This window comes from Bos javanicus, chromosome X (genome assembly GCF_032452875.1).
Source record: "Bos javanicus breed banteng chromosome X, ARS-OSU_banteng_1.0, whole genome shotgun sequence".
NCBI lineage: Eukaryota > Metazoa > Chordata > Mammalia > Artiodactyla > Bovidae > Bos > Bos javanicus.
In genome coordinates this window covers 130,566,230-130,594,143 of record NC_083897.1, presented here as the reverse complement: position 1 = coordinate 130,594,143, position 27,914 = coordinate 130,566,230, and the positions used below count along the sequence as shown (strand labels likewise).

The following is a 27,914-nucleotide window of genomic DNA, read 5'->3' as shown; positions in this document are numbered from 1 at the left end:
ACTACCAAGTGCTGTGCAAAACATTTCATCAGTCAAGGAAAACTAGCATTTGCTGCTTATATAGTTCTTTCCATTTCTTATTACAGACTATGTACAAACAAAGCAAAACATTTACAACTAGTGGGATGTTATATATACTGATGGAAAGTTCCATGAAAGACCTGCAACCATTATAGAATTCCACGAGAATAAAACCTTTTTGCTCTAAAAGTATGCTGCTGCTGCTAAGTCACTTAAGTATGAAGACTCACTTTAATAGGATCAGCTTTTTTTGTAACTATTAATACTTGTCAAAATAATGAGGTGTCCACACCCTGTTAGAATGGCCATCATCAAAAAGTTTACAAACAACAAATGCTGGAGAGGGTGTGGAGGAAAGGGAACCTTGCCCTTGCTACAGAGTTGGTGGGAATGTAACTTGGTACAGCCACTACAGAGAACAGTATGGAGGTTCCTAAAAAAACTAAAACTAAAGCTACCATATGATCCAGCAGTCCCACTCCTGGGCATATATCTGGAGAACACAATTTAAAAAGACACATGCAGACTCCCCAGGTGGTCCAGTGGTTAAGCATCTGCCTGCCAATGTAGGGGACATGGACTCGATCCATGAAACAGGAGGATTCTGCATGCCCCGGGGTAACTGGGCCACACCACAACTACTGAGCCTATGCTCCAGAGCCTACAAGCCGCCACTGCGGAAGCCCACATGCCCTAGAGCCCGTGTTCCACAAGAGAAGCCACTGCAATGAGAAGCCTGCAGACCACAACTACAGAGTAGCCCCTGCTTGCTGCAACTAGAGAAAGCCCATGTGCAGCAATGAAGACCCAGTACAGCCAAAATAAATAAATATTTTTTAATTAAAAAAAAAGACACATGCACCTCAATGTTCACTGCAGCACTGTTTATCATATCTAGGACATGGAAGCCACCTAAATGTTCATCAACAGAGGAATAGACAAAGAAGATGCAGTACACATATACAATGGAATACGACTCAGCCATTAAAAAGAATGCAATAATGCCATTTGCAGCAATATGGACCTGGAGATTGTAATACTGAGTGAAGTAAGTCAGACAGAGAAAGACAAATATATATCACTCATATGTAGACTATAAAAACAGGCTATAAATGAACTTATCTGCCAAACAGAAATAGAGTTACATATGTAGAAAATAAATTTATGGTTATTGAGGGGTAAGGGGGAAGGAGAGATAAATTGGAAGACTGGATTGACACACATACACTACTATATATAAAACAGGTAACTAATAAGGCCCTACTGAACAGCATGTGACCCACTCCAGTGTTCTTGCCTGGAGAATCCCAAGGATGGGGGAGCCTGTTGGGCTGCCGTCTATGGGGTCGCACAGAGTCGGACACGACTGAAGCGACTTAGCAGCAGCAACAGCAGCAGCAGAATAGCACATGGAACTCTACTCAATACTCTGTGATGGCCTATATGGGAAAAGAATCTAAAAAAGCGTGGACATATCTGTATGTACAACAGATTCACTGTGCTGTACACCTGCAACTAACACAACATTGTAAATCAACTATATTCCAATAAAATATTAATTTAAAAATATGAGGTGTTTTGCTACCTCTATCAATGGAATAGTGAGATTACAGATCAGAATTTTTAAAATTCTCCTATATCACAGTGGCATCAATGACACAAAGAATATCAGCAAGGTTGGTATCTAGTACAAGAATCCCAACATCGAGGAGAGGGGGCTTCCTGGCAGTTGAACCTGGAGAGGAGGGAACATGAGTAGGGCTTTGGGGGTGTTTTTATTTATGTGTGTGTGTGTGGTAAGACCACACAACATGATATTTACAAATTTGGAAGTGTGCAACCCCATACTATTAATTATAGCCACTGTGTTGTATGGCAGCTCTCTGTGACTTATTTATCTAGCATAACTAAAACTTTATACCCACTGAACAATGGAAAGTTGTTGTATCACGACTATTTCTGATAGAGTTTGTAGTATGATTTTGAAACTCTTATTTTCTGATGTTCTATTTTTGAAGATACAGCTTTTATTAAACTATTAAGACATAATTGCTCACACTCTTATTTCCAGCGGGATAAAAATCCTTCTTTGTCAACTTGAAGGCAGAACTCTCCCCCTACTCTATGGAAACAAAGACAGAAAACAGATCTATCTAATGAGCTTATCAAAGCTGCTACTTATTACTACAAAATATTTAATTAAAGAAAAACTGTGATGAAGTACTTTGGACACATAGAGATGAAAATATACCTCATGAAACAAAACATGAGGCCTGGCCCAGCATTTGTGTTATATCTTTAAGGGGCAATGAAAATGTTTTCTCTCCTGCATTGCTGGTGTTGAGTATGAACTGGAATGGTACAAGTTGGACAGTAGCTATTGAATTTTAAACATATGTAGTCTTGAATCCAGCAGGTACAATTCTTCGACTCTTTGCTCCTGAAAAATCTACATGTGCATGGTAGGATGTAACTGCCAGGATGTGCACCAGTGTATTTACAATAGGCTAGAATGCAAAATTGAAACCTAAGTGTGCATTAGCAGCAAAGTGGTAAAATAAACTATGGCTCATGAATACTCAGAAATGCACCACTGTGACATGGGAATATAGGGGATTTTACATTTTAAAAGATCAGGTGGATCACTGTGTGCCATATGAAAACTTTCCATGGTGTACGCATCACTTAAAAAGGGTAAGCTGCAAAGTAACAAATCTCACCATGTGATCTCACTTTAATGAAAATGCTTCTCATGCTGTCTATATGTATATTATGTATATAACGGATATATGTACACACAGTATACATATATAACTGAGCTTAGAGAAAAGCATACATGGACATCCATCAAATCATCACTGGCTGGAATACAGAACAGGTTTGGGGGATCTGAAGGGATTTTTACTTTATTCCTTATCCACGTCCTCGTGTTTTAACTTCTTTATCAACAAGCTTGCATTCATTCATATATATACACACATATACACATATGGGTACCATATAATACAAATACTTACACACACACACACATTTATATATATCTTGCTTCCTTTTTCCAACTGTGATTACACTCTCTGATATACTTCTGTCACTCAGAAGTTAAGCACAGGTGCCTGTTCTTTCAAGTACTACAATATAGTTAACTCTCCTACATGAAAACTGAATTTTTAACTAGATGATACAGAATAAACAGAGAGCTGTTTATGATTGTTCTCTTACCATTTCCGTGGGTGAGACATGCCACAGAGAAACGGTCCTCTCCTCAGCTTCGCTGTTTATGGAGACATAAGAAGGCTGGTAGACTTTGGTTGGTTCTATCACCAGCACCTAAAAGAAGAGAACAGATTCTTGTGATGCACGGGAACATGTCACAGAGCTCACCCTGCCCAGTGAGCAAGTGGGGAGCTCTGGACGGACTCCACAGACCCTCTCTGAGCACCTACTGGTGGATATGTAATAAGGGAACATATAGAAAATAAGGAAGAATAATGGTGGCGTGGGGGACACTTGTTCATTAGATAACATTGTTTATTATGGCCAAGAACAGCTTGCCCAAGGAGGTAACAGAGAAGAACAAGGAAGGCTACAGTTTCTGAGAGAAATGAGGAAGTAAACTGGAGGATCCACAGGTAGGTACCCAAGTCTGCAAAAAATGCAAGAGGACGCAGGATGAAGTGAGAGTCCATGAGTTACATTTTATTGTGCTGAGGGAGAGGAGGAGAGGAGCAGTAAAACTTCAAAATTGTACTATTAGTGCTGCACTGTTGTGGAATTGAGTTTCTCCCCTGCAACACTATGGACATTTGGAGCTGGGTAATTGTGTGTTGGGGGCAGGAAGCTGTGTCATCTTTGTGGGAGGTTTAGTGGCATCCTTGGCCTCCACCCCACTAGCTGCCAGTCGCAAAACCTTCCCCACAGCCATGACAACCAAACTGTCTCTAGACATTGCCAAATGCCCTCTGGGGACAAAAATCACTCCTAGTTGAGAACCACTATTTTAAAGGATATAGCCAACCTTTTCTAGTGAGTTGATCTCTCACTGGCTGACTTTGCATAAGATTGATGAATCTCTTAACATTTTCAATTATTCTAAAGTTTTCTTCCTTTCAGAGTATTCAATAATTTGACAGTACCAATCCCACATTCTTTTTTATTTTATCTTCAAGATTTAGCGTTTCTTACTGGAAATCTGAGTCCATTAGTAACTTCATTTGTTGCCTCAAAAATTATATCTAGCCAGAAGTTCAGCCGTTCTTGCCTGGGTGAATGTTCAATAAGGGGTTTCTTGAAACGCTGAATTAACAACAAGTTCTGAACTAATGACCGCAGGTACCTGGAAAGACCACAATATCAGTAAATTAGATTTCCAAGGAAACAGTATTCAATCCTCCTCCCTTTAAAAGAAGTTTCACCAAAGCTTTATTTCTTAAATTCATATTGCATAGCGGGTACTTCTTAATCATTTGGCAGCCACATACTTAATTACAAGAAACCCAAATGGAGCAAAATAAGCTTGTCCAACAAAATCATAGAACATGTCTTTTTACTAACATTGGGCTAGAACTCAATTTTGGTACATCTTGTTCAAAGCACAAAGACTGGCAAACATTTGCTATCTTAATTAACAAGAGCAAGTGGTTTGAAGTTCAAAGGAACTGCAAAATGACAAAATTTCAAACTCAGTGTCTTTTTCTTTTTGAACAAGACAATTATAGATTTATATATAGTTGTAAGAAACAATACAGAGAGATCCCATGTATCCTTGGCCTGGTTTATACCAATCGTAACATCATGCAAAATTCTAGAACAGTATCACAATCAGGATATTGACATCGACACAGTCAAGACAGAAGAAATTTCCATCTGAAAGGATCCCTCATGTTTCTCTTCTATAGCCAGGCCAGTTTCCTTCCTACCCTATTTCCTCTTTGACCTCTGGCCATCACTAATATTAAATTCAAGGTCTCTCTAAAAAAAAAAAAAAAAAATCAAATCTGACCTGGTGGATCTTTAATTTATGAGGTCTTCAGTCTCACCACATCTTTACTATCTTTAGGCAAACTGAACTTTTTAAACATAGGTGCCAGGCAGCGGTGGTCTCCTCTCTGGTAGGGAATGGGGTTGAGGTGAGGTGGTTACACTGATAGTATCAGAGCATTATTTTGCCCTTTGAGGATAAAGTCTGGAGCTATCCTGGGAAGGTACGGTGTTGTAAAGGATTAATTTGGCAGGCCTGGGTTTCCAACTACATATTCCAGAGAAAGGTCTGGCCTTTGATTGACTTCTGAAGCATCAGTTCTAAGCCCTTGGGATGTCCTGCCTGATAAGAGTCTTTGTCCACCTTAGGCCTTGTGCCAGGTCAGCTAGTCTACACTAACATTATGATTCACAGTGGAGGCCTTAGGCCATGTTGTATCAGTGTGATCTCTGGAGAGGCTGGGGACTCAGGTCAGCTACCTGCGTGCTTCATGCCTACATAACTGATCCTCAGTAAAAACCCTGGGACTTCCCTGGTGGCTCAGTAGTAAAGAATTTGCATGTTTGCCCCTGCAGATTCTTTACACAGGATCAAAACTGAGACACAGGTTTGATTCCTGGTGTGGGAAGCCCACATGCCAAGGAGCAACTAAGGCCATGCTTCACAGCTACTGAGCCTGTGTGCTAGAGCCCAGGAACCACAACTACTGAAGCCCGTGAGCCTAGAGCCTGAGTTCCACAACAGAACCCGGTGCACTGCAACTAGAGAGTAGCCCTCACTCACCGCAACTAGGGAAGAATTCGCACAGCAATGAAGATCCAGCACTATCAAAAATAAATGTACACCTGTGGCAGATTCATGTCAATGCATGGCAAACCCAATACAATATTTGTAAAGTAATTAGCCTCCAATTAAAATAAACAAATTTATATTAAAAAATAAAAATAAATAGCATGTAATAAACAGTGACTGGAAAATGGAGTAGCATTCAATACATTTAAAAAATAAAATTAATATTCAAATAAAGTTAATTTCAAATAATTAATATTCAAAATAAAGTAATATTAAAATAAATAAAATAATTTTTTTAAGTTATTTTTTAAAACAATTAATAAAACCCTGGACAACAAGGCTCAGTGAGTTTCCCTGGTCGACAATACTTTGTACACGTTGTCATACATCACTGCTGGGAGAGTTAAGCACTGTCCACATGACTCCACTGGGCTTTCCTGGTGGCTCAGCAGTGAAGAATCTACCTGCCAATGCAGGAGATGTGGGTTCAACTCCTGGGCCAGGAAGATCCCCTGGAGAAGGAAATGACAACCCACTCCAGTATTCTTGCCTGGGAAATCCCATGGACAGAGGAGCCTGGTGGGCTACAGTCCCTGGGGTAGCAAAGAGTCAGAGGCGACTTAGCAACTAAAGTAACAACAACTACATACAACTCCACTGGAAGAGGGCAACTGGAAGCCTGTTCCTGGTCTCCCCTGACCTCTGCCCTAAGTGCCTCTTGTCTTTGCTGATTCTAATCCGTATCCCTGCAATAAACCACTGCCACAGGTATAACAGATTTTCTGAATTCTATGAATTCTTTGAGCAAATCATGAACCTCAGGGTGGTCTTGAACACACAATAGGTATGAACACTGTAAGTCAGTCCAGGTTCTGATGTAATGGGAATGTATTCAAGCCTCAGAGCTCATCTCCAGAGAGTCAGCTCTGTCTGCCACAGATGCAGCAATACACCGTAACATTAGAGTGCTTCAAATAGCGGCCACTCCAGGAGAGCTGCAAACTCAGCCTACCTCTGTGTTCTCTCAGCCTCAGAAAACTTGCAAGTTCATAGGGTTTCAGGATCAAATTTAAGTCCTCTAGATGAGGAGGAAACACAGTCAACCCTAGGTATGGCCACTGAAATTCCTATCCCCTAGAGTCCAGACTGGCCCACTGAGAGGAGACACAGAAGAGGACAGACAAACATGGACCATTAGAAACAAAAATGTTTTAATTATGTAAGTGATCCAAATGCATTTTAGACAAATCAGAGGACAGATTTAAAAAGCAGATTCAAAACTTCTTCATCGGCTACCTCCCTGAGACAACCACTATCAATATTTTTGGGAAAATTCATGACTCATCATTTATTCATTATACAAATATCTGCTGAGCTCTATTGATTTTATGAGACTATAGCAATCAATGGCAGAACCACGTTTCTAGCAGTGTCTATTGGGAAATCAACTATTGCCCAACTCTCCCAGACCCTCCTCCAAGTCACATGAAACAGAGGTTTTTAATGAAAATGAGTCCATATACAACAGTAGTTCTCAAAGTGTGGCCCCCAGGCCAGCAGCGTCAGCTTGTAATTTCTTTTTTTTAGCTTGTAATTTCTAAATGCAAATTCTCAGGCCCTACCCTACCCTCTGAACCAGAAATCCTAAGGGTTAGGCCTGGCAATCTGTTTTAATCAACACAGGTGATTCTGATAATGTCACTGATAGAAAAAAATACATGCTGCATCTGGCTTTTCTTATTCAGTGATAAACCATGAACACATTTCCATGTCTCCAAGTATTCTTTCTTGCACATTTTAATGGCTGCATAGTGAGCTAACTAGAGGCACTGCTGGGCCTCCATTTTCCTGACCATATCTATGAAGGGTGTTTTAGTTCGCTTTCATTTGTGATGAAAATAATTTACTTGGTGTACTTTGAGCTTTACTATCTGCTTTCTCACAAATGCACAATATGGACTGGTACCCAAGAATGTTCTGCTCTTGAGAACCTACATGATCTGAAAAAACTAACGGGACTGAGATTTTGTCTTGGAGACATAGCATGTAAGGATATATTCTATGTGGGGGGTCTGTCTGTTTTTCCCTCCCTTCACATAAAACCAAGTGAGCCTTTCTGCCTTAACTTTGCTTTAATGAAGAAGTCAGAAGGAAAAACACAGCAGTTGTTATTGTTTTTTGCATTCACACCTTTTCCTCCTGGGTTAACTTTTCAGAACAAGACTGGATATTGACATGGGTGATAAAAATGCATAGGCGTGACTCACCAGACGGGAGGTTTCAGTCTGAACAACCTCTCTGCTGCCTGGACAGCCTTCCCCACATCACTGGCCAACATGCTGACACTGAAGAACTGACCTACATCCCAGTAGCTGTTCATTTTCTCCAAGCTCCCTTTTCTTCCCAACAAACTGTTCAGCCGGACACCTGAATAATTTGAATTTTAGATAAAGTTAAGACAAATCTTCCTAGTTTCTATCATAACATGTAAGCCTTTAGATAGAGGAGAAACTGGGCATTGTATTTGGGCTGCAGCCTCATGTGTGCTATCAGAGAGTAACTGTTCCCTTTGCGATATAATGCTGGTTGTTTTTGTTGTTGTTTAGTCGCTAAGTTCTGTTTGACTCTTGCGACTCCACGGACTGTAGCCCGCCAGGTTCCTCTGTCCATGGAATTTCCAAGGCAAGAATATTGGAGTGGGTTGTCATTTCCTTCTCCAGGGGATCTTCCCAACCCAGAGGTCAAACTCACATCTCCTTCATTGGCAGGCAGATTCTTTACCACTGAGCCACCAGGGAAGTCCCCTAATGCTGGTTATTTGAGCAGAATTTTGAATGCTGGACTTGTGTTGTCAAAGCATATCAACATGTGTGGTCATGAACAGCTTTACCTATTTTCCTCAGTTCCATGGAAGTTTCAAATTGTTGTCCAGCAACTATCAGCAATACCGCAAGGTTGATTCCTGAATAAAGAGATGGCTGGAGCGCAAACCCTTTGCGATACCTGTAATTATAGAAGCACCAAAACTCCCTTTATATCAGCTTATTATAATAGAAGAAAAAAGTGTAAATAATAGCACATATCAACCTTCTCATGAAAAGTTTTACTGTTCTAATTTGTTTTCCAACTCTTTGCCCCTCCCTGCCCATCTTTACAGATAGCTACATGCACCAATCAGATAGCTTCTTAAAAATGTCATAATAGCAACACAATAGCACTGCTGCTGCTGCTGCTGCTGCTAAGTCGCTTCAGTCGTGTCCGACTCTGTGTGAACCCATAGACGGCAGCTCACCGGGCTCCCCCGTCCCTGGGATTCTCCAGGCAAGAACACTGGAGTGGGTTGCTATTAACTTCTCCAACACGTGAAAGTGAAAAGTGACACTGAAGTCGCTCAGTCGTGTCCGACTCTTTGCGACCCCAGGGACTGCAGCCTACCAGGCTCCTCCGTCCATGGGACTTTTCAGGCAAGAGTACTGGAGTGGAGTGCCATTGCCTAGGGAGTTTTAAAATCTTTCCTCATCAGATTTATAGCTTTTAGAGAAAAGCTGTGGTCATTGTATAAAATAAGAAAGTACATTAAAGTGTACAAAAGAAATTTAAAATCTATTATAATTCTACCCCTTAAAGTGAGCCACAATGTCAACATACCATTTTTAAAGTTATACTCCATTTGCACACTGAGCATTTTTTATTTCACGGAAATCTCAACAGGTATAGGCCCTTTCTCTGTAGGCCGTCTGTTTGTTTGTATCACAAAATGGAATTATTTTTTCATGTAAGAAGCAGTTCTGCCAAAATGTTGGATCCCAAAGAGCAGTGGCATAAAGTGAGAGAAGGGGCAGTGATGGTTTACATTAGGATAAAGAACAAGACCCTAAACTGTGAGTGCCATTTTTACACTGAAAGGTTCACCATGCCATTTAAAATTTTCTTATTTATCCTTTGTCTACACATAAAAAAATGTATTTCTCTTCCATGATCAAGTATGAATATCAACATCAGGGAAAAAAGAATCTGACCAATGAAGTAATGACACAAAAATGTCTTTTTGTAAACCAGGAGTGATTTTATCACTCATGTGACAACAGGAGGATTCAACACCAACAAAACATTCACTGTGAAAGGGAGAACCTATCGGTTAAATCTGATCATGTCATGAAATCAGTTAAAATCTGATTCTGTGAACTTTGTGGCATGATACAAGTACCCTCAAGTGGAGCCGAAGACATCAAGAAAGTTCTTCCAACCCCAGTCAACAAAATTCCAATAAAATTGAACCTTCTCTCCCTCCTACTCCTGGTATGTTTTGGGGATTTTAAATTCCATATCCTACTATATGTGACTTTTTTTTCCCTTTTCTTTTATTATAGAAAGCTATCTGGGAAGAGGGCAGAGGGGTGATTTCTCTGTTTCTTATCCACAAATCAAACAGGCCCAGCTTGGGGACATACAAGTCTCTAATTTGGAGTCAAGACTGCAGTCCCAGGCTTGTGTCTGTCCAGCCCCATGACCTTGGACTGGCCCCCTGCCTCCCTGGGCCTCACGTTCCACATCTCTGAGAGAGAGACGATCCCCATGGCCTGACCAGAGCCAGCATGCCTTGACCAGAAAATCAAGCTTCACATGCTCCTATACCCACAGCACTACCTTCCAAACTGCATGGAGAGGGCTCTGATGACTTCCTTGAAGGAGCCACAGGCCATCATTTCCTGACCTGGGGGTTGAATTCCTGGCCACGGTGGTGGGACCACAGCTTCTTATTTTGCCCCTGCCAATTATTTTCCTCCGTTTCCCTTCCCTTCAACACCCCGAATGATTCCTCTTGACCATGCAGTGCACTGGGTGCTACTGGGGATTAACTAAGACTAAAAGAAGATCCCCACCCTCTAAGAACCTATACCATGAAAGAGGTAAGATCTACACACAATTAGTGAAAATACTAATTTTCATGAGTGTGGCAAATAACCTAAAACCACACAAATCCATCTAGAGGGACTCACAGGAGACAGAGAGGCTTGAGATGTGGCATGAAGATGGACAGAATTGTAACAGCAGCGATTTAGAAAGGGAATCCCCAGACAGAAAATGGCAGGAGCAGAGATGGGAGTTTGGGGAGCTCCTAAGGAACTCCAGTTTATGTGGACATATATCAAGTAGTGAGAAACAGGGGTAGGGGCAGGCTGGAGAAAGTCTGCAGAGCACCCAGAACAGTGATCTACGAGTTTGAAGTTGTATTTAGTAGGGAGTGGAGAGGTATTTCGGGTCTTTGAGCTTCAGGAAAAGTAAGCTATTAATCTATGAAGGATTCACTTTACAGACACCAAGCAGAGAACCTACCTGAGATACTGTAAGAACATTCCTGGCAAGAAAGTTAAAAAAAAAAATGGCACCAACTGAGGGCGGTATTGATGGGAAAGGATGGTTAGGGAGGAAGTGAAGACTCACAGAAGGGCTGGAATTGGGAAATGACTGTATGGGGAGATAAGTAAGTGAAGGTCACCAAACATTAAGCAAATGTGCATGCGGAGATGGCTAAACAATGGTGGTAAGAGAGCAAGACAATGGAAGCCATCCCTTATGGAGAGGAGGGAATAACTCAGTCTTAGATATGTTGAGTCTTGAATACCAGCACCAGCTTGAAAGAATAGGTAAGCAAAGAGTGGGGCAATGTGGGGCCAAAGCTTAGGATAGGGGCTGGGCTGGAGACTGACTATAGTCCAAAGTGTGGGAGTGACTGGGATTACCAGGGAACAGCGTAGATGGAGAGAAGAGGGGAGAGGACAGAGTCCAATCTGTATAGAAGGAAAGCAAAGAGGAGGGGGAAAGGGAGCAGTCAGAATGAAATGAGACCAAACAGCGGTACCAAAAGCTCTTGCGATGGAAATGGATGATGTAGGCTGTGCGCTCTTATCTCAAATACACCCAGGTTCTGACATCTCACTGTTTTCATCATTACTACCCTGGTTCAAGCTACCATCAGCTTTTCTCTGAGGTTCTAACTGTTCTGTGTCAGCCCTCATCCACGTGGTAGGTTACTTAATAACCACAACCCCTGCCAAACCACTAAGCACATGCCTTTGTCATGTTTCCCTCTCACAGGTGGAATCTGTGTCTCCACCTCTTTGAATCTGGGCTGACCATGTGGTTGGCTTTGATCAAGAACATGTGGCAGAACTTTTGTGAGAGTTCCTGAGCCTTGAGAAGCTTTCTGGTTTCCACATTCACTCTGTTAGAATGCTGTCCACCATGTAAGGGAGTTGGTCTTGCAGTACTAAAACCACTGCTAGAGAATGGAGGCTCCCACCAACAGCTGGCACCAGCTGTTACATGTGAGTATCCTGGACCTTTCAACCCTGCTGACTCTCCAGATGACTACAACCTTAGGGATGAGTTCAGCACTTCAGGACTAGAATCGACAGAGGAACTGCCTGGGCAATCCACAGAACCATGAGAAATCATAAACCCTTGTGTTAAGCCACTAGGTTTTGGAGATGCTTGTTATGCAGTAAATGATAGCTGACACACCCCCTAACATGTATTCTTTGCATAACCATGAGAGTCTTCTGGTTAAAATGCAGCTCAGATTTTGTCACTCCTCTGCTCAGAACATTCCAGCACTGCATCATCTCACTCTGAGTAAAACAGTCTTCTTTTGCATTTCCTGCCACTCTCCTCCTCGCTCCTGCCTCATCATCCTTGTACATACTCGGCATGCTTCCTCCTCAGGGTCTTTGCTGAGGAGACCCCCCTCAGCTCTTGTTCTTGCTGTCCCCCACCCCACTTTTGGAACACAGTTATCTGCAAGGCTCATTCCCTCACCACCTACACTTTATTCACTTTCACTGAGCATCCTATATAAAACTGCTGACAACTCCCAACCCTCCCTTCCCTTGTCCCTGATTAACTTTTCCCCAAAGCCCTCACCATCAGCTGATATTCTATTTTACTGTATTTGTTTGTCTGACTTTCCTTACCAGCAATGCAAGGTCCATTAAGGTGTGGCTTCAGATCTGCTATTTATCCCTATCATGTAGAAGAGTTCCTGACATGCAGTAAACCCTCAGAAAACATTTGTTGAATGAATAAATGAATAAGAAATGAACAGCTCACTGAGAGGATAATGCCATGATGGTGGTGGAACAAGGTTCTGGAAGGAGGAGCTGGGAAGGAGGGTGCTGAGCTTCCTTGCCCCTATAAATGCATGAACTTGTGAGAAGAGTGTCACCAGCAGAAAATGCTGTTTCTAATGGTTTCCTTTTGGAAAAAAGAATCTGGAAATTCCCAGACCATGTGTATGGAATCTTTCTTACTGCCAGCAAACAGGCAGATACACATATGTAGGGAAAAGACCTGGACCCTGAACTTGTGTAATTCTATTCTTTACAAAGATGCATGTGTTACTGACGAAGGCGGCTGGTTTACCATTCAATGGCGCTGTCTCTGCTGGCATCATCTTTGCAGTCTGAATCTAAGAAGACGTCCTTGTAGATCCTCCCACAGAGGCAGAACATGTCAGGGGCCGGGTGGTCACAGCTCTGCAGAACCTGGAGCATGACCTGCAGGGCCTTCTCACGATCACCTGCGCTGTTTCTCCTGAAAGATTCAGTGATAAGATGACAAACGTCTGACTCAAGACACAGAGTGTACATATCTATGTCTATATCTATATATGCATTCATTCTGTGAAAGGCTGGTGCAAGGATGCTGTACTTTAACAGGAAAAAAATTTTAATTATCTTTCATTTTTCATATTCAAATGAAACAAGTGCTTAAGATTCACACCAGTAAGTCTCATTAAATCATACTCAGTCCTTTACCTGATCTTTTCTAAGTTAGACCTAGACTGTGGATGAAAGTGTATGCAGATCAATGTATTTGGAAAGACAGAAAAAAAATAATATGGCATCCTCCTGTTGCTGGATGGAGAGTAAAGATTTCAGAAGCTAAGCCTGAATCATGAGGATGAGATAGTCTGACACAAGGTTCCTTTGGAAAAGTGGCAGGGTCCCCAAATTCAGAAAGCCAAGATGAATTTAGAAATATATCTGGGCATTTCTTGACCTGAAATGTCTTGCCATCCTCAAACATGGAATGGCCCCACCAGTAATTCCTGTTATACTCATCAGAATCAGAAATTATTTATATATTCACAGATCACAGTCTTCTTTATTAGTACATTGTATGGTAAAATTCTCATTTTATACACAAGAAATGGATTCCTTAGACAGCTGTTACATTTTTTTTTGCCACAAAATATCTTGAGTTTGTGGCTGTGAAATATTAAAAGTGTTCCTATGAAGGTTTGGAAGCACAGTCCATCAGTAGTGAGGACTGAGTAAGTCAATGATGGTTAATGCTATTCATATTATAATATAAAATATTAAACATTTCTAAAAAGAAATGAAGCAACTTCTATGTAATACTGCTATGGAGAAGTCTCCAGAACATCCTGTTAAGACAAGAGAGCAAGGTGTTGAATACTGTGCAGAGAATGCTACCTTTTTATTTAAAAAGGAGGGGATGTGAACAATAAATGTATCTCCTTTCATTTCTTCAAAATGGAAAATAAAAAGGGAAGAAAAATGGCTACTGATAGGTTGAGGGGAAAAAAAAAAAAACATGATGAAGGGGGCAGAGACAGATAGAAAGTTCCATTAATACATCTTGGAATTTGGCTTTGAAACTACATAAGATTTTTACATGATTCTTTTTAAAAATGAGACAATTCTTAAAATTTTGCCGAAAAAGAGAGTTTGCTAATGAACATACTATCTGAATTTGTGGCTGGGGCAAAACAAATGGACTTATGCATCTGGTTGACAGCTTACCCACAAAAGAGAAACTAATTTATCACATGATTTACAAACACAACAATCCAATTGTATTTTCCTAAGAGGATATAACCTAAGGAAAAAATATAAATGCAAAGAAATCTTATATAGTTTCCAGTAATCATACTATTTGGCCTTGGAATACAGAATGAAGCAGGGCAAAGGCTAATAGAGTTTTGCCAAGAAAATGCACTGGTCATTAACAAACACCCTCTTCCAACAACACAAGAGAAGACTCTACACATGGACATCACCAGATGGTCAACACCAAAATCAGATTGATTATATTCTTTGCAGAAAAAGATGGAGAAGCTCTATACAGTCAGCAAAAACAAGACCAGGAGCTGACTGTGGCTCAGACCATGAACTCCTTATTGCCAAATTCAGACTTAAATTGAAGAAAGTAGGGAAAACCACTAGACCATTCAGGTATGACCTAAATCAAATCCCTTATGATTATACAGTGGATGTGAGAAATAGATTTAAGGGCCTAGATGTGATAGATAGAGTGCCTGATGAACTATGGAATGAGGTTCATGACATTGTACAGGAGACAGGGATCAAGACCATCCGCATGGAAAAGAAATGCAAAAAAGCAAAATGGCTGTTTGCGGAGGCCTTACAAATAGCTGTGAAAAGAAGAGAAGCGAAAAGCAAAGGAGAAAAGGAAAGATATAAACATCTGAATGCAGAGTTCCAAAGAATAGCAAGGAGAGGTAAGATAAGCTTTCCTCAGTGATCAATGCAAAGAAAAAGAGGAAAACAATAGAATGGGAAAGGCTAGAGATCTCTTCAAGAAAATGAGAGATACCAAGGGAACATTTCATGTAAAGATGGGCTCAATAAAGGACAGAAATGCTTCCTAACAGAAGCAGATGATATTAAGAAGAGGTGGTGAGAATACACAGAAGAACTGTCCAAAAAGATCTTCATGACACAGATAGTCACGATGGTGTGATCCCTCACCTAGAGCCAGACATCCTGGACTGTGAAGTCAAGTGGGCCTTAGGAAGCAATGCTACGAACAAAGCTAGTGGAGGTGATGGAATTCCAGTTGAGCTATTCCAAATCCTGAATGATGATGCTGTGAAAGTGCTGCATGAAATACGCCAGCAAATTTGGAAAACTCAGCAGTGGCCACAGGACTGGAAAAGGTCAGTTTTCATTCCAATCCCAAAGAAAGGCAATGCCAAAGAATGCTCAAACTACCACACAATTGCACTCATGTCACATGCTAGCAAAGTAATGCTCAAAATTCTCCAAGCCAGGCTTCAGCAATATGTGAACCGTGAACTTCCTGATGTTCAAGCTGGTTTTAGAAAAGGCAGAGGAACCAGAGATCCAATTGCCAACATCTGCTGGATCACGGAAAAAGCAAGAGAGTTCCAGAAAAACATCTATTTCTGCTTTATTGACTATACCAAAGCCTTTGACTGTGTGGATCACAATAAACTGTGGAAAATTCTGAAAGAGATGGGAATACCAGACCACCTGACCTGCCTCTTGAGAAATCTGTATGCAGGTCAGGAAGCAACAGTTAGAACTGGACATGGAACAACAGACTGGTTCCAAATACGAAAAGGAGTACGTCAAGGCTGTATATTGTCACCCTGTTTATTTAACTTATATGCAGAGTACATCATGAGAAACGATGGACTGGAAGAAACACAAGCTGGAATCAAGATTGCCGAGAGAAATATCAATAACCTCAGATATGGAGATGACACCACCCTTATGGAAGAAAGTGAAGAGGAACTAAAAAGCCTCTTGATGAAAGTGAAAGTGGAGAGTGAAAAAGTTGGCTTAAAGCTCAACATTCGGAAACCAAGATCATGGCATCCGGTCCCATCACTTCATGGGAAATAGATGGGGAAACAGTGGTAACAGTGGCAGACTTTATTTTTCTGGGCTCCCAAATCACCACAGATGGTGACTGCAGCCATGAAATTAAAAGACGCTTACTCCTTGGAAGGAAAGTTATGACCAACCTAGATAGCATATTCAAAAGCAGAGACATTACTTTGCCAACAAAGGTCCATCTAGTCAAGGCTATGGTTTTTCCTGTGGTCATGTATGGATGTGAGAGTTGGACTGTGAAGAAGGCTGAGTGCCGAAGAATTGATGCTTTGGAACTGTGGTGTTGGAGAAGACTCTTGAGAGTCCCTTGGACTGCAAGGAGATCCAACCAGTCCATTCTGAAGGAGATCAGCCCTGGGATTTCTTTGGAAGGCATGATGCTAAAGCTGAAACTCCAGTACTGTGGCCACCTCATGGGAAGAGTTGACTCATTGGAAAAGATTCTGATGCTGGGAGGGATTGGGGGCAGGAGGAGAAGGGGACGACAGAGGATGAGATGGCTGGATGGCATCACTGACTCGATGGACATGAGTCTGAGTGAAATCCGGGAGTTGGTGATGGACAGGGAGGCCTGGCGTGCTGCGATTCATGGGGTCGCAAAGAGTCGGACACGACTGAGCGACTGATCTGATCTGATCTGAATCATACTATGTAAGTGATAATAGTGTATGTGTGTGCTCAGTCGTGTCTGACTCTTTGCCAGGCTCCTCTGCCTATGGAATTTCCCAGGCAAGAATACTGGAGTGGCTTGCCATTTCCTCCTCTAGGGGATCATCCCAACCCAGGGGTCAAACCTGTGTCTCCTGCATTGGCAGGCAGATTCTTTACCACTGAGCCACCTGGTAAGTCCAGGTGATGAGACAGTACTGGTGTTTTGAAAAAGAATACAAAAATATTAATTTAGTATCATTAAGAACCAGAATTTTTGGCATAGGAGAAATAAATACAAAATCAAAGAAGCAAAAATCCTATAGTCCTAAATTTGAATTGGAATATCAGTAGGAATTCATGAGGTGGTCTCCCCAGTTCTATCTACCAAAAAGGTCCAAAGCAATGACCAACTCAGTAGCAACAAGAACCTTCAAGCCCTGACTGGGATCCGTAAACTTCATCTCTCACTAAAGAAACCAGGACTCCGTGAAAGAATCACTGATTCAACATATGTCTAAGACGATCCTGGAACATCTTAACCCACAAAGAAACAAAGAAGCTACTAAACTCTTATCAAAGACTCAGGAGCCAACTTGAATGAAAGCTTTTGGCTAAAGAGGGGACAATTTGAGCATTAAGAAGAAAAATAACTATAAAGCATTGAAATACATTAATTATCACTGAAATTATGAGTTCATAAAGATCTTATAAAACCTCACTGGTCACTCTTAGAGGATGCTAACAAACCAATTCACTGTTTTTGAAAAATGACCCAGACGAAATTAAGCATACAGCTTCCTTTTCCCATACAAACTGTAATCAAGTCATTGATGAGGGAAAATTTCTCTTCATAAATAAAGTATTTGTGCTACTAACTCAGGAATTAATTATAAAATTCAAATATCACTATTTTACAACTTCTAACCAAATAATGGATCTAGGAAATGATCATCAAGGGCCACTATCATCACAAAAAGAAAAAACAGATGAAGTACACAATCAACTATTAAGTAGTCTTTAAAAAAATCAAACCAACCTAAATAGACATTTCTCCAAAGAACAGATAGATGGTGAAAAAAGCACATGAAAATATGCTCAAAATCATTCATTATCAGAAAAATACAAATCAAAACTACAATGAGGTATCACCTCACAGCAGATAGAACGGCTATAATCAAAAAAAGCTACAAGCAATACATGTTGGAGAGGGTGTAAAGAAAAAGGAACCCTCCTACCCTGTTGGTGGGAATGTAAATCGGTACAGCCCCCATGGAGAACAGTATGAAGGTTCCTTAAAAAACTACAAATAGAACTACCACATGATCCAGCAATCCCACTTCTGGGGAGATATCCAGAGAAAAACATAATTCGAAAAGATACATGTATCCCAATATTCACTGCAGCACTATTTACAATAGCCGAGACATGGAAGCAACCTAAATGTCCATCAACAGAGGAATGAATATAGAAGATGTGCTATATATGTACTATGTAATATTACTCAGCCATAAAAAAGAAAGAAATGATGCCTTCTGCAGCAACATGGATGAACCTGGAGATTATCATACTAAGTGAAGTAAGCCAGCAAGAGACAGGCATCATATGATATTACTCATATGTGGAATTCAATTTTTAAAAATGATTCAAATGAACTTATTTACAAAATAGAAACAGACTTACGGATGTCGAAAACAAATTTATGGTTACCAAAGGGGAAACATGGTGGGAGGAGAGATAAATAAGAGCTTTGGATTAATATGCACACACTATTATATACAGGATAGATAACCAACACAGGGAACTCTAGTCAACATTCTATAATAACCTATACAGGAAAAAAATCTGAAAAAGAATGGCTATATGTGTACTGATTCACTCTGCTGTAAACCTGAAACTAACATGATATTATAAATCAACTATACTCCAATATAAAATAAAAATTAAAAATTCAAACCAGAATCTGAAATAAACCTCCAGATTTAACTACCAACTTACAGGAGTTGCGGGGTTGGGGGGCGTGTGGCGGAGGGACTTACTAAATTATACCACAAGGATATGATCAGCAAAATCCAGAAATTTGTTAACTTTACATGACAAATGCTTCTTTAACAAGAAGAAAAAGAAAAAATAAGAGGAGAAAAGTTGATAAGAATTAAGAGTCTTATCAACAAAATGCAATGTGTAGACTTTGCCTTGATCATGTCAAACAAACTCAATGTAAAAAAAAAAAAGACACAATTTGGAAAATCTGAACACTGATATTAAGGAATTACTGCTAATTTTTAGGTATGATAACTGTGATGATATTTTACAAAAAGTTCTTAATCTTTAGGACAATATCTTGTAGGCGAAATATTTATCATTGAAATGTCATGTCTTTGCTTCATAATTAACCCAGTGTTGGGGTAGGGGGAGTCAGTGGGAGTGGGAAACAAAACTGGCTTGTGATGGTAATTATTGAGGTTGATAAGGAATAAATGGGGGTTCATTATGTTACCTTCTACTTTTGAATATATTTGAAATTTATATAATAAAAAAAGGGATGGTAATAATTCTGACTTAACAATTCTACTTCTGGAATCTATACTATAGAAATAGAAACATATATACATATATATTTTCAAGAATTTTTGAACAAATGTTTATTATGGCATTGTTCACAATAGTGGAAAAACTGGAAATGATCCAAATATCCATTAACAGAAGAGTGGTAAAATATATTTTCTAACAACCAAACTATAGAATATCATAAAACCCTTGGAGAGAAGCAAATCCATATGTAATTATATAGAAGAACATCCATAATAGCTCAAGGGGAAAAAAATTGCTGAGCTAAATGAATAGCAAAATCCCACTCTGTAGTAAACACTACTTACACGTAAGTTTATGTGCAGAGACAAAGTCTGGAAATATACACATTAAATTGTCCAAAAAATCACTGCTGAGATTTGTACAAGGTGTTCCTGTGCTTATGTTACTAATAACTATTCTAATAAAGAGATTATTCTTTTTAATTTCTGGGCATTTTTACAACAGGCTCTTTTTTATGCTTTCTTTCCTGAGGACCCGTACCTCAAAAGACTACTTATGCCATCCAAGAAGACAGATTAGTACCTAAAACAGCCTTTCTCAACTGGGGTTCTGCTAGAGAAACCCTAGAGAAAATTATTTGATTATCTGAGTGACTATTTTCTCCATTTTCCCAAGGATGGTACATAGCCCCATTAAGGATGTATGAGTTTATTCAGTTAATACAATGAATGCCTTAGGTCTTAATTCTCTTGGAACCCAACCTGGGCTAAGAAGGGCTAATCTAGACACTTGACATCCTTCTGGAAGCCTGCAATAATCAGGCCTCTATTTCAACTCAGACTTTCTCTATTTTCTATCTTGGTCTTGTCCTAATACATTGAATCCTTCCTCTCTTTGGCCATAGAATCCAACTTTACTAGCCTACGAATTAGATCACTTGATGAACAGCCTACCCATGATATGCTTTAATTTTTAAGAGCCAACAGCTACCAACTCAACTCAAATTTACTAGAGCATTTAAATAATTTCTAGAGTCTGTTGTGAGAAAATGAAAACAAAGCTTTAATGTAGCACAAAATTTCTATAACTGTTATGAGCCAACTTTTGAGGTGTTCAGATTCTGAAAAGAACGTACTTAACTCTTTTAAATGCTTAATTATTGATTTCAGTCCAAGTTTGTTTGGTTGGTTTTCTTTAGATCAATTACATCAAGATTTCCCTTGAACTTTTTCATTAACTTGAAACTTACCCCTGTTACTCACAACAAAAGGTCTTTTAAGGATAAACAAAACAAAGAATCAAACATTTGCAAAAAGTGAAAAGCAAAGGGATTTTCAGCTTAAAAGCCACTTTCAGATAGGTGCTAAATAGCTAATCCCTTTAGTGGTTAATAATCAGTTTTCAGATCTGCTTATTATTTTCACATCCCAAAGTATCCAAGAATAAGCCTATAGATAAGTACTTCTGTGTATAATCAGTCTAGCCACATCTGTTTCTGATAACAAGACCATTTCACAATTTAATAGAGGAAGCTAATGAAGACAGTAGGGTCTCAACCTTGGCTGCATACTAGAATGACCTGGGGGGTTTTAAAAACCTTGCTGTCCAGGCTGTACCTCAGACCAATTAAATCCATCTGTGGAGATGGGATTCAGGCATCAGTATCTAATACTGGACAGTCTGATTCAGTATGGCTTCTTCATTGCTAAATCCACTGATTAATTCTCAGCCCTTGTCTTTGACCTTCCAGCAGCATTAGACCATTGAGTACTCCCTGCTCCTTGGACCACCTTCTTCCTTGGCTTGCAGAATACCACTTCCTAAATTTTCCTTCTACTTCAATCTAATTCTCTAGTTCCCATTCATCACTCTGATCTTCTAAAACTGGAGTGTCCCTAGGCACAATGCTTGGACTTTTCATCCATAACTGCACCAGATCCCTTGGTGATATTATCCAGCATCAGGATTTTTCAAGCCATCTATATGTATTCTGACGATGCCCCCATTTCTATCTGCAGCCCAGAGCACTTTCCTAAACTCCAGACTTATATATTCACTGCCTTCTAGGCATCTCACTTGCGTGTCTAATACCTCAAACTTAGTGTGTTCAAAACAAAACTCTCGATCGTCCCATCAAATCTGTTCTCACAGTCATTTTCATCTTAATGATGGCTGTTATTCTTCCTGTTATTCAAGCCAAAAACTTTGGAGTTAAGTTTCATTACTCTAACACCTTTTGTTCACTCAACAAAATCTGTTGGCTTTTATTTCAAACCGTATCAAAAAATGGCCTACTCCTCATGAATTCTACAATGACCACCCTGGTCCAAGTCACCATCATTTTCCGCTTCCACCCTTGCCTCTCTACAGTCTTATTTTCAACACAGCAGTCCAAGTGATCCTGCTAAACTCTAAGTCTGAACATGTCTCTCAAAACTCTCCATACAAATCATATATCTGATAAGAAGTTAACATTCAAAATATATAAAGAACAACAACAACAACAAAAACCCCACCAAAAATCTGATTTAAAAATGGGCAGAGGATCTCATAAACGTTTTTCCAAAGAAGGCATACAGATAAGCTAACAGGTACATGAAAAGATGCTCAACATCATTAGTCACTGGGGAAACGCAAAAACAATGAGATATTACCTCACACATGTTACAATGGCCATCATCAAAAAGACAAGAGATAAAATGTTAGTGAGGATGTGGAGAAAAGGGAACTCTTGTGCCCTGTTGGCGGGAATATAAATTGGTGCAGTCACTATGGAAAACAGTGTGGAGGTCCTCAAAAGATTAAAAACAGAACTACTCTCTGACCCAACAACTCCACTTCTGGGCATTTATCTAAAGGAAATAAAAGTACTAAGTCAAAAAGATACCCACACTCCTATGTTCATTGCAGCATACTTTACAATAGCAAAGACATGGAAAAACCTAAGTGTCCATAAACAGATGAATGAATAAAGAAAATGTGGTGTGTGTGTGTATACACACACATACATACACACAAACACATACATACACATGCTCACCATGAACTATTATTCAGCTATAAAAAAGTAAGGAATGGACAGACCTTGAGAGCCTTATGCTAAGTGAAGTACATCAAAGAGAGAAAGAAAAATACTGTAGAATCTCACTTATATGTAGAATCTAAAAAATGAAAAACTGAATTCACAGGTATAAAGAACAGATTGGTGTGCCAGAGGGAGGGGGTGAGAGGTGGGCAAAACAGTAAACTGGGTCAAGACCGCAAACTCCCAAGGATAAAATAAGGAAGTTTGGGGGATATAATGCACAGCATGATGGCTATAATTACTACTACTATATTGCATATTTGCAAATTGCTAAGAGATACCTTAAAAGTTCTCATAACAAGAAAAAGATTGTTCATGTAAGGTGATGGATGTTAACTAGACTTACTGTGCTGATAATTTCACAATATATACATATATTGAATCATTATGTTGTACACTTGAAACTTATATATATATATGTCAATTACATCTTTTTTTAGAAAAAAAAATCCCCCCAGTGGTTCCCATCTCAGAGCAAATGTCAATTCTCTTATGAGGCCCAACAAGGTTCTGTAAGATCTGGTTCCCACTGTTTCTCCAACCTCACCTCTTACTACCCTCTCCCCCGACCATCACTTGCTCTGCTCTAGCTGCTCTGATGTTCTATGTGCTGATACCTCGACTTGGAGGGCTCTTCCCCCACAGTTTACATGGTATGTTCCCTCATCTCTTCTTGATCTTTTCTCCAAGTTGCTCTCTAATAAGTGAGGTCTTTTCTGAGCACTCAAATTATCATTGCCATCTCCCAGACTCACTGCCCCTCCTTATCATCCTAACCTGTTTTCATAATTTTACTTATTTTTTAAATTATCTCCCCCCTATTTAAGAATATAAGCTCCAAGATGGAAGGATTTTTGTTATTTGGTCTATTTTCTGCTGTGCCCCAGGGCTTAGAACTGGATCTGCTAAAAAAAAAAAAAAAAGTGTCTATTAAAGGAATGATAAAGTGAGCAGCACTAAATGTACTGACATGGAAAGATCTCCAAGCACTGACTGCTAAGTGAACACAGAAAATAACAGAACATCTCCTGCATGGTCTTGTATTTTAAAAACCCTGTGGTATGAAAGTTTGCTGCTGCTAAGTCACTTCAGTCGTGTCCGACTCTGTGCGACCCCAGAGACGGCAGCCCACCAGGCTCCCCGTCCCTGAGATTCTCCAGGCAAGAACACTGGAGTGGGTTGCCATTTCCTTCTCCAATGCATGAAAGTGAAAAGTGAAAGGGAAGTCACTCAGTCGTGTCCGACACCTAGCGACCCCATGGACTGCAGCCTCCCAGGCTCCTCCGACCATGGGATTTGCCAGGCAAGAGCACTGGAGTGGGGTGCCATCGCCTTCTCCGGGTATGACAGTTTAGTAGCATGTAAAAGCCAACAAAATTATGTGAAAGGACATACACCAAACTGACAGAAGAGGTTACTTCTGGAATACAAGTGGGATCACAGATTAGAATTACAAGGGAAAACTACTTTAAATGTATTTTTCCAATTTTTCATAAGGATATATAAACATATTCACGTATTACTGATGCAACAAAATGCATGGAGTACAAACAGAATACTGCACTGGAAATATATAAAGCTACATTCCAGTTATTTTCATACCATGCACTATCCATCTGAATTTGGAACAAGGTACTTGCCCTTTCTGTGCCTCAGTTCTTCACTTGAAGAGTATGTTTGGCTTTGCTCGCCTCACAAGGTTACTGTGAGCCAGAGGTCTGCTAGAGCACTGGTTTGTCACAAACCATCCTCTCTGCCTCTCTGTGTTCTATACTGTGTGTCTGTGAGAGAAATTTTATAGAGTGGGAGACAGAGTTCCAAAATAACTTTCTTCTAAGCCAGCTCTAAGAACTAAAAGCAAAAGGTCTCATTAGAGCGGTATCCTTTTCAGAACAAACTTTTCCTTAGGTTGCCCATCAAAAACCTTTTTAAGAGACTTCTGCTTCTTATCAGGATGTAGGAGAATGTGACAGGACTTCAACTCCTGGGATAACAATAAAAACACAGACAATATAAAAATTATACTGAATGAAAGGAAGAACTACCTTAATTAAATAAATTCCAGAGAAAAATGGACCTTTCAGAGTGAGCAGAAAGCTGTGATAGCTTCCATAGCTGGGAGCCTGATCCAAGTACTGATGAATGGAAGAAAGAGCCCTTCATAGAGAAACTTCACAAAGATGAGGAGACCATCAGCCAAGCTTTGAATAAGATGATGGGTGATAGGACAAAATGGGATCTGGAAGGGTCCCCAAGCAAACACAGATCACTTAATGTAATAATGCTCTGGCCTCACACCCACCCCCAGAATTCTGCCAAGAAAGCCACAGTGAATGAAAGGCTCAAAAATAGAAGGACACCACAGAAATTTTTACAGCACTCAGATTCTGGGGCTCTGCCAACACTGAATCCAAAGATATCAGAAAGCAGCCCCATGCCTTCTCTGCTCAAATACTGAGAGAATAAAAAAGGCAGCAGAGGGGCAAGAGGTTTGGGTTGGGCTAACCACAAGTAAACTGAATCTAGTTAAAAGGAGGGTCCATCATCAGATAAATGTATAAAGAAACTGTGGTACATACATTCAGTGGAATATTACTCAGCCATGAAAAGGAACACATGTGAGTCAGTTCTAATGAGGCAGATGAAGTAAGTCAGAAAAACAAATAATGTATATTAATCCATATATATGGAATCTAGAAAGATGGTACTGGTAAACTTATTTACAGGCCAACAATGGAGACACAGACATAGAGAACAGACTTATGGACATGGGTGGGGGGAGGAAGGAGAGAGTGGAGTGAATGGAGAGAACAACATGGAAGCATATACACTACAATGTGTAAAACAGATAATCAATGGGAATTTGCTGTATGACTAAGGGAACTCAAACCAGGGCTCTGTAACAACCTAGAGGGGTGGGAAGGGAGGGGAGGTGGCAAGGAGGTAAAAGAGGGAGGGGACACATGTATACCCATGGCTGACTCATGTTGATGTATAGCAGAGGCCAACACAACATTGTGAAGCAATTTTACTTCAATTAAAAATAAATAAGTTAGGGAAAACAAAAAGGAAGGTCCATTCCCAACCCAGCTACCATTCAGTAGAAATATGAAAAACATCAGTCATACATGTTCATTGCCAGACCTAAGAAAGGGCTCAGACATTCAGGCTAATAAATAAAACAAACTGAAATTATATGTCAGTCTCCACTGTTCTTGTAGATAAAATGTCTAGAATATAGTAAAATTATGAAATAAGCATAGGAGCAAGAAAATGTGGCCCATAATTGACATAAAATAATTAGCAGAACCAGATCCAGAATTGACTATGACTGAATTTAACAGACAAGAACTTTAAAGCAACTATTGTAAATACATTATTTCTATAAATATAATGCATGTGTACATGTGAAATGAGAAGGTATTTTGTAAGAGAAATGGAAATTCTCAAAAACCAAATGAATATAAGTCCTAGAACTGAAAAATTAAAAAAAATTTTAAAATAACCATTGAATGGGCATAACATCAGATTTGGACACTACAAAAGAAAGGATGAGTGAACTAAAACACAAGTCAGTTGAAATTATCCAAATGGGGCTGGATGATAAGGCGAAGTGACTACGAAAGGGCACCACCCCCCCAAAAAAAAACTGGGTGGGTAAAACATTCTATATCTTGATTGTGGTGGTAGTTACATGGGTGTATTTATTTGGCCAAAGTCATAACATTGCACACTTCAAATGGGTGCAACTTACTGTATGTAAATTATTCCTTAATTACCTTAATGCTGCTGCTGCTAAGTCGCTTCAGTCATGTCCGACTCTGTGCAGCCCCATAGACGGCAGCCCACCAGGCTCCCCCGTCCCTGGGATTCTCCAGGCAAGAACATTGGAGTGGGTTGCCATTTCCTTCTCCAATGCATGAAAGTGAAAAGTGAAAGTGAAGTCACTGAGTCGTGTCTGACTCTTCTCGACCCCATGAACTGCAGCCTACCAGGCTCCTCTGCCCATGGGATTTTCCAGGCAAGAGTACTGGAGTGGGGTGCCATTGCCTTCTCCGAATTACCTTAATAAAGTTGACTTAAAAGTACACGGAAACAGAGTCGTGTTTCTGATAGTTCTGTCCTGCGGGCCACTCACTGGCCTGTTTGCCCTCATATACACTTCTGTTTTCCTCTGCTGCGCTCAGCATCACAGGGGGGCTGACTCCTCTAGCCCACTTCCCAGGCCCCCAAGTTGGCTGATTATCAGTAATGAATAGCCAGTGGGAGGCACTGGTAGATGAGCAGCCAGAAGAGGGGAAGAAGCCAGAGCCCTTTTTCCTTCTTTCTGCGTTGTGTGTGGTGGTTTTACCAACCAGCTGCATCTCTTCTTTACAGACTCCCAACATGCTGGCTCACAACAGTTCCAGGTGATCCTGGCTCCTGGGTTCTGGTAACATCACCTCTTCCCTGTGTCCCTCCAGCCAAGGGAGAGATGGGAGCTGCTTCCTGCTGATGCTACTTTCTGAGCTGCCTCAGTTCCCTGTTTGCCTTCGCAGGTCTTCTGTCACCTGTATAACCAGTTTCCTGTATTATGCTTCCTACATTCTAAATAGTTAGAGTGGTTTCTGTTTCCTGGTTGGATACTGACAGACGCACAACTGCCACAAGAAAGCAGGTGCCCTATTCCAGCCAGATGCCTCATATTTACATACGGAGAAGGACTGGTTGAGGCAACCTGTGTTTTAGTGTCAGCAATGCCTAGAGCCAAAGAAACATACGAACCAGAATGGTTGTGTTTCTCCTCTACAAATAGGAGCTAGTTATATAGCAGGACAGAACCACTATTCAATCATCTCACCTGTGTTACCATCAACCCACTTTTCTCTATTTCCTGGGACCACAGGACAGTATCTGTGAAGACTGGGCTCTAGGTGGGCTGGCAGGCCCTGATGAGGAGCTGGGCATTCTCAGGCTGGCTTTCCCATTCTCACAGAGGCCATAGAGGCTGAAGTGTGTTCCTGCCTGAACTCGTGGTTTTCTCTCTGATACACTCCCAGTGATCTCCACACAGATGGATCCAGTTCAACTCTATTCCTTATTTGCAAGTTGTAGCAGAGACTAAGGAGAAGGCAATGGCACCCCACTCTAGTACTCTTGCCTAGAAAATCCTATGGGTGGAGGAGCC

At 40.4% G+C, this 27,914-nt stretch overlaps 1 protein-coding gene across 1 annotated transcript in view; it reads right to left on the bottom strand.

The window, feature by feature from the left end:
- MAP3K15 (mitogen-activated protein kinase kinase kinase 15) overlaps positions 1–27,914 on the bottom strand; it is a 144,849-nt gene that overhangs the window by 41,535 nt on the left and 75,400 nt on the right. Inside the window, exons 7-11 of the mRNA XM_061407999.1 lie at positions 13,214–13,384; positions 8,682–8,794; positions 8,059–8,218; positions 4,204–4,354; positions 3,241–3,348 (exon numbers count right to left, since the gene is read on the bottom strand). Of these exons, the coding sequence (XP_061263983.1) occupies positions 3,241–3,348; positions 4,204–4,354; positions 8,059–8,218; positions 8,682–8,794; positions 13,214–13,384 (703 nt within the window). The remainder of the gene's footprint in view (positions 1–3,240; positions 3,349–4,203; positions 4,355–8,058; positions 8,219–8,681; positions 8,795–13,213; positions 13,385–27,914) is intronic.